Source organism: Nicotiana tabacum, chromosome 21 (assembly GCF_000715075.1).
Source record: "Nicotiana tabacum cultivar K326 chromosome 21, ASM71507v2, whole genome shotgun sequence".
NCBI classification, from domain to species: domain Eukaryota; kingdom Viridiplantae; phylum Streptophyta; class Magnoliopsida; order Solanales; family Solanaceae; genus Nicotiana; species Nicotiana tabacum.
The window spans coordinates 4,740,290-4,748,282 of NC_134100.1; the positions used below are offsets into that span (position 1 = coordinate 4,740,290).

At 38.9% G+C, this 7,993-nt stretch overlaps 1 protein-coding gene across 1 annotated transcript; it reads left to right on the top strand.

Moving 5' to 3' along the window:
- The first annotated feature begins 7,245 nt into the window (after positions 1 to 7,245).
- LOC142175077 (uncharacterized) lies at positions 7,246 to 7,993 on the top strand. The gene is made up of 3 exons (XM_075241482.1): positions 7,246 to 7,306; positions 7,509 to 7,696; positions 7,805 to 7,993. Exons 1-3 carry the CDS (start codon positions 7,246 to 7,248, stop codon positions 7,991 to 7,993), a joined length of 438 nt encoding a protein of 145 aa, XP_075097583.1.

Genomic DNA, 7,993 nt, shown 5'->3' on the forward strand with positions numbered 1-7,993 from the left:
AAACGAGGTAAATTTTAATCATCTAACATGGGATTGGAGAAACGAAATTGTTGCCTTTTTACAGCACGGTACCGTGCCTAATGACAAAGGAAAGGCTCACGCGCTTCGCAAAAAAGCTGCACGATATTGTTTATATCAAGGAAATCTTTATCGAAAGATGTTCGGTGGACCACTTAGCAAGGTGTCTCGGACACTCTCAAACAGAATATGTCATGAGGGAAGTACATGAAGGACATTGTGGGAATCACGCAGGAGGACGGTCACTGGTAAGAACATTAATTTGCACAGGATATTATTGGCCTAAGATGGAAGAAGAGGCAACCAGTTTCGTGTCCAAATGTGATAAATGTCAAAGGTACGACAATAATATGCACAGACCAGCTGAGTTACTACATCCTGTTATAGCCCCGTGGCCCTTTATGAAATGGGAAATAGATATCGTAGGTCCACTTCCACAAGCAAAAGGTCAGGTAAAGTTTCTACTTGTACTTACAGATTATTTCACTAAATGGGTAGAAGCAGGGGCATTTAAACAGGTACGAGAGAAAGAAGTTAAAGACTTCATATGGCGAAATATAATATGCCGCTTTGGAGCACCAAAGGAGATCGTGTGTGACAATGGACCACAATTCATTGGAGCTCAAATCACAGAATTTCTTCGAAGTTGGCAGATCAAAAGAATAACGTCTACGCCATACCATCCAGTAGGTAATGGACAAGCAGAATCTACTAACAAAATTATTATCAACAACTTGAAGAAGATGTTACAGGATTCAAAAGGTAATTGGCCTGAGGTGTTACCTGGAGTATTATGGGCTTATCGTACAACGACCAAAACAGACACTGGAGAAACACCATTTTCAATGGTTTATGGTGCGGAAGCCTTAATTCCAGTTGAAATAGGTGAGCCAAGCACACGGTACGATCAGGCAACGGAGGAATCTAATGATGAAGAGATGCGGGTTAGCCTAGATTTACTTGAAGGGAGAAGAGAAGCTGCATTGATAAGGATGGCAGCACAAAAGCAAGTAATAGAACGATATTACAATAGGAAAGCACGCCTCAGATTTTTCAAAATTAGGGACTTCGTGCTTAAAAAGGTGTTCCAATCTGAAAAGGTTGCTAACTCAGGAAAGCTAAGTCCAACATGGGAAGGACCGTACAAAGTCCGTGGCATTGCGGGAAAAGGAGCATACCAGTTGGAGACAATGGACGGTAAAGTTTTATCCTCACATTGGAATGTCGTCCACTTAAAAAGATATTACTTTTGAGAAAGTACCTACGGTCAGGTATCATCATGTTAAAATTTCTCTCTTGGATTATTAATATTTTACTAACGATTTTAGATGCTAGGCAAAATACCCTAACGCGTGCCAAATGATGAGTCACAACCTGTAAGGCAAAATGGAGTATTCTTAAATTCCTAGCCCAGGGTTACAATTAATCTGATGGAAATACACACGAGTTAGACAGTCTTCATCTATAATCGCACCTTCGAGTCCCGTATATCTTTCTGTTTCAGGAAAAAGGGCCAAAGTAAAAGAGATAAACAAGTGCTCGAAGCTTCATACTTCACCGCTCAAACACTTAGGGGACTACAATACTGTACAAAGATACGTGTAGAAATGCAGATACGAATATCAAACAACAGAGTCAAGTGTTGAGTAAAAGTTACGAAGTCTTCAGCGGTTATGAGAATAACAGAGTCATCTCTCAAACCCTTTTTAATATATAAAGATAGGGTCATGACTATGTACTGAAACAGGTTATGAAGAAAAACCTTGTTTATTCTATGTTATGTACAAATCTGTTACAAAAAAAAAAGTTACGAGAAAGTTGTAGATATATTGTAATACATGTAACAGTCAAACACTTGTTAAAGTTTATGAATAAAAAACTTGCCAAAGTTGTTTCATACAAAACGTGTGTTTTCCTATTTCTTTCATCGTATTATAACACCATTATGAAGTTGAGACGTCTTCTTCATTAAGTGTCAATAAAATAAAAGGGCCCTCTTTTATAAGCCTCATGTTGATAATCCATGAGAAGAATCATAAAGCATTTTAAAAGGATAAAAATGCTAAGCTATTCCATGAGTCCTAGATAAATAGGCAAGAATAGAATATGCAGAAGTACCGATAAAACTTCTTAATATAAAAAAAACTAAGTACAAACTTAGTCAACAAAGCATTTGTTTTTTACAAGTCCCCTATTATGATAACTGGGGACTTCGTCAAAATATCCTTTACAGCAATTTCATATTTAGCTAGTCACTGAAGGGTTTGGAGCATCAGAAGGTTCACCCTCGGGAGCAGGAATTGCAACCCCAATTGCTGCAGTAGCCACTTCTTCATTTAAAAGTTCTTCCGTTCCAGGAGCTTCAAGTACAGGAGAAGGAGTATCAGTAACTTGTTGACTTTTCTCGATGGTATCTACGACTTTGGCCAGTTCAGACTGCAAGTCAAAACCTTCCTGAGCAGCTTCCATCAAAGCATCACGGCGAGATTTCAGGAAAGCCCAACTCACCTCTATGTTGAAGTTCTCCTCCAGAAGTCCATATTCCTTTTCCCACATAGCAAGATCATTTTTTAAGATTTGGTGCTCAGCTAAATGGGAATCAAGGGAAGCTTCAAGAGAGGCATGAGAACTCTTCAAGGCATGAATCTTGTCAGAGGAGGTCTGTAAGTCAGCCTGAGCTTGAGTCAAGCTTTGCACTAACTCTCCTGCATACTCTTCTTTCTTAGCCAAAAGTGCCTTAAGCTCCCTAACTTCTTCACTAGCCTTGGATAATTGTTCTGACAAAGAGCATTCCAAAAGCTCTTTGTCTCTTTTAAATTGGCTTGAAGAAGCCTTGGCAGTTGCCAGTTCAGAAGTCAAACCACGGTTTTGCTGCTCCATGAGGTTTTTATTTTCTTGCAACTCCTCTATGGTCCCTTGAGCATTTTCAAACTGTTCTTTCCAATTGGCTGCCTCAAGCTGGGCTCCCTAGCTATTTCTTCGGCCTCGTGGACAATTTTTTCAGACTCACGGGCTTTTCTTTCCAGAAGGGAAATTCTTCCCATTAATTCCGTACCAATGAGGTTAGCCTACAGAGACAACTCATAGAAATGAGGGATTGAAGATAATTAAAAAAAAACTTGTTGGTAAGAAGAGGAAAAATACCTTCAAAGTAGAATGAATTACGTCATTCATCAGAGTCAAGCAGCTATGGCTCTCCATCTTCTTCTTCTCAATATCTCCAATTAGGGGCTCGAGCCAAACATCGGCTCTACCAGTCTTTTCTCAAGAGGCTATGATTAGCAGGAACTTCCAGAGTAACACTTCTCATAGTCATACTTCCACTGCTAGAACCCGTCTCTGTACGATGAACAGAGGGAAGAGGAGAAATGGAAGGAATGGAAGGAGAAGATGTAGAAACAGGAATGAAAGGAGAAGATGTAGAAACCAACGCATGAGCGGAAGCAGGTGCAGTAGAAACTGCCAAGGGAACGGACATAGGAGCGGTAGAAACCGGCAAAAGAACGGAAGTCGTCAAAACTGGTAAAGAAATACTTATAGTTGGCAGAGGAATGGAGGAAATAGGAACGAATGAGGAAAGAGGAGCTTCATCAAAAACAGGGCCGAGCTCGCCACTCCCGAAACCACTATAAAAAAGATACTGAATTGACTCATTATTATCTCTTGGTTCGGTGTCCTCGTCAGAATGAATCAAAACAGGCTCGGTGGTGGAGGTTCGAGCAGGAGTGTCTTCAATTTCATCATCAATAATTATTCGCCTCCTGACCCTTGGCCTGGTAATTAGGGAGGTACCCTCCTCTTCTTCTTCAGAACTTTCCTTTATAGCTTTCCTTTTTGGCAGCAAGGCTCGAGCCTTATCTAAATCAAGAGCAGCATTCGCAGACATGCGAATGGCCATAGCTACTTCAGCCGTCATTCCTCTAACGCCAAATCCTGATTAAAGGATGGATATACATGATCAAAATTGAGGAAAGAATGCTTAACATGTAAAAAGGGGCATACCATGTGTTTTGACCTTCCAGCCATGTAAGGAAGAAATTGATTTCCAAGTTCTTTGCTCCCTAGAAGCAATCTTCAAAAGTGAGTCTACCCAACCACGGAAGTTGGGAATAGGTTCCACATCTCCCATGGTTGCTACAAAAAACCAAGAAGAGATGAGGTTAAAAACAAAATTTCTTTTGAAATTCTCAAAAGTAGGTACGGTAAATAAAAGAAAACCTATGTTCAAAATTCCACTTCTCAGAGAAGGGAATATTTGTTTCGCCAATCAAGTCCACCGTACGAACAGCAACGTAACGGATATACCATCCACGATCTTTGTCATCTTCAGGATTTACCAGAACTTTTTTGCTCCTTGCAGTTAAGGTAAAAACCCCATGGCGTATTAAGTTAGGATGGTATAGATGAATGAGGTGAGAGAAGGTGAAATTGACATTGGCTTTGGAGGATAAATATCTCAAACAAGCCACTGTTCTCCACACTAGTGGACCAATTTGGGCCAAACAAATTGTAAAGAAACGGCAAAAATCAAGAATAACTGGGTCAATCGGAAGATTAAAACCTAAAGTGAAGGGGTAAGTATAAACAAAAGAATACCCACTTCTAAAGGAGGAAATTCTTTGATTTGGGGAAGGAATTGATATTCGAAGACTATCCTTCCAGTTACAATCTTTTCTTATGGTGGGGATTGTAAGCTCGGTTACTATTGTAGGGTAAGTATCAGCTTTTTCTAAATTTGCAATTTGTTTTTGAAGAGACGTTTTGTCACTCTCAAAAGACAAATCGCTGGGAACTATCTCATCAACTGAGGGTTCTTGAAAAGAATCAAGAATTTCTCTACTTTTATAAGAGGGGGCCTTTGGGATAGAACTCCTTGAAGAAGAACCAGAGGAGCCGCCTCGAGTAGATTTTAACCCTGTTCGAAGCCTACCTCCTCCGCCTCTTCTGTGTCTAACAGGGGCGTTGGGGAATTGGTCTAGAATTGAAACTTTTTTACGGTTAGGGTTTGAAGAAGACATTGTTAGGAAGGATAAGTCAAAAGAAAGAAGAAAGTGTTTGCTGAAGATTTATGAAGAAGACAAAGGAAGAAAAAGTTATGTATATAATGGGAACCGTCAACCTTAGAAGTGTAATGATGGAAAGCCTATAATAAAGGCAGCTATCACTTCGTGAATAATGAGAATGAAGAAGTCTCGAAAAAGGATGTAAATAGCGGAATCAATCAGAAAATGACACATGGGCAGAACATTAAATGGAAAAGACTACTGAGGCGTTAATACTGTCATAAGAATTAACTGTGGCAAAAATTCCTTTTTTATGAAGATTCACTTCCCAATTATTTAATTGATAAATAAATGGAAAGTGGGGGGGGACTATCTGTATTGAGAAAAAACTGAGTTTATATTAAAGATGATGTGGCATGACACGTGGTTTAGTTAAATGGCCAAAGCGCAACAATTGACTAAGAGGCACGGATGGAGACAACCACGGGAAGAAGAATTTAAATAGGCACGAGACAAAGTATAGATACGAGTCTCGTACCAATTTAAATTATTTACAGCCAACGGATTAGAAGGCATTAAAGACAAAGATCTGATGGCAGAAAGGAGTCCAAATTCATTATTAAATACTTGATACGTTAGAAATTGGTATTTAATAGGAATGATTGTATAACGGCTTATTTAATGTCATTTATTACTCATAATTCTATCATTAAGGCTGAGGCTTCATTCCTTTACTTAAAATTATCTATAAAAGGAAGAAGTATCATCATTTGTAAGGACACAGAATAATATTGAGAATTCATTGAAATACAAAACTATCTGCTGTTTTACCATTATTCTTAAAAGTATTTTATTTTTGTTTCTTGATTATCAGTAACCCGAATTTTTTTTAGCTTTGACCAAAGGCTCAGATTTTTGGTTAAACACCCATGACCCCATGAGTTCATATATATGATTAGTATCAAAATTCGAGTCCAAATTGACTCTCAAAATTTTTATCTTAAAATCTTAGATAAATTGATGAAATATAATTAGAAATGGATTAAAATCAGTCACCCAAAGTTTGTGTATGAATTCCCTCTTCAAATCATCTCCTACCAAGCCTAGGGTTCCAAATTATGAAAATGAGGCTAAAACCCCCGTCCCTCAATTTTTTGTCCAGTCGTAGGTGTTGCGACTGCGACATTTGCGAACCCCGCAAATGCGAGAAATCCATCGCAAAAGTAAAGAACTCACATCCCTGCTGTAGTCGCAAATGCGACTTAATGTTCGCAAATGTGATCACTGTTGATCCTAGGACCCCTTCGCAATTTCGAACACCGGGCTCGCAAATGCAACCCTAACAGGCTAGCCCATACGTCACAAATGCGATTTCCAACCTCACATTTGTGAATCCTGCAATACCAGCTCACACCAGCAAATCTAACACTCCTCGGTGCTCCAAACCAAACAACAACTCAAGTCTAATAATATCATACGAACTAGCTCGCGCGATCCAAATACCAAAATAACACCTAGAACTACGAATCAAACATCAAAATATATAAAATTTTCATAGAAACTCAAGAACTTGCAAATTTACAACTAGGCATCCGAACCACGTCAAATCAATTCCGTTTTGCACCAAATTTTGCAGATAACTCATAATTGGTGAAATGAACCTATTTCGAGTTTCGGAACTGAAATCCAAATCCAGTAGCAACAAAATCAACCTATGATCAAAACTTAGGAATTCTTTAAGCTTTCAAATAACTAGTTTTCAACAAATCACGTTAAATCAAGTTAGGGACTTCCGAATTCGATTTCGGGCATGCGTCCAAGCCTCAAATCACGATACGGACCCACCGAAACCGTCAAAATATTGATCCGGGTCCGTTTACACAAAATATTGACCGTAGTCAACTCAAATTATTTTTAAGGCAAAGTTTCATATTTTCCATATAAAAACTTCCCGAAACAAGCACAGACTGCGCACGCAAATTGAAAAATACTAAACGGAGCTAATCATGGTCTGAAACACAGAAACAAAGACTAAAACTCAAACTTACCTATCGGCTCATCACACGTATCCTTTAAACCCGTACAAATTTAATTATTACTCATTTTTGGGGTAAACAAGTATATATTCATATAGTGGTACCGTAGCTGAGCAGACTTGGAAGTTCTTTGGGAGCCCGCTGGGTATTACATGGGATGACATACCTATCAGAGCTATGATACAAAAATGGCGAGACAACAAACCAAAGAACTCTATTCATCAAACTATTCTTCAGATAACACCTGTGGTAATTTTTTGGGAGATATGGAAGGCCAGGTGTTTAGTAAGATATGGCGATGCTAGAGTTTACTTGGAGAAAATATATTACCAGATTTTGTCCCACTTGAAATGAGTGATATCAAAGGCTAAGTGTAATAGGCAATAGGCAGGGAGTTGGGTAGATATCTGTCAACAGGTGTTATTACTCATTCCCAAAATTGATTACGTAGTTGTTAAATGGCATAAACCTCCTGAATATTGGCTTAAGATTAATACCGATGGAAGCAAAGACGCAGAAGGAAATTCGGGTATTGGTGGCATATGCAGAGATCATAGGGGTAAGCTAACTATGGTGTTTGCTTCTTCAATTGGTAGAACAAGTAGCAACAAGGCTAAAGCTAGTGCAGCCTTAGCGAGGGTGGAATGGTGTAGTCGCAATGGTTACAACAACATTTTACTATAGTGTGATTCCCAGCTTGTGGTTGATTTGATCAATGGTAAATCAAAACCTCCCTGGCAAATGTAGGGCATTATCAGACGGATTCAAGACATTGTCGGTCAACTCAATTGTGCTATTCGCCATTGTTATAGAGAAGCTAATCAAGTTGCAGATGCATTAGCAAAATGGAGCATTGACAATGAAGAACTTCTTATTTTCTCCCATCGTGATCTTCCTATTTCTGCAGTTGGACCTTACAGATTGGATTACATCTAG

What these genes read in the sequence shown, in the direction of transcription:
- LOC142175077 (XM_075241482.1), top strand. Translation starts at nt 7,246, where the DNA reads ATGGCGAGACAACAAACCAAAGAACTCTATTCATCAAACTATTCTTCA. An exon ending in TTCTTCAGATAACACCTGTG is followed by an intron (nt 7,307 to 7,508) that starts GTAATTTTTTGG and finishes TTGATTACGTAG; the next exon opens with TTGTTAAATGGCATAAACCT. An exon ending in CTAGTGCAGCCTTAGCGAGG is followed by an intron (nt 7,697 to 7,804) that starts GTGGAATGGTGT and finishes TGGCAAATGTAG; the next exon opens with GGCATTATCAGACGGATTCA.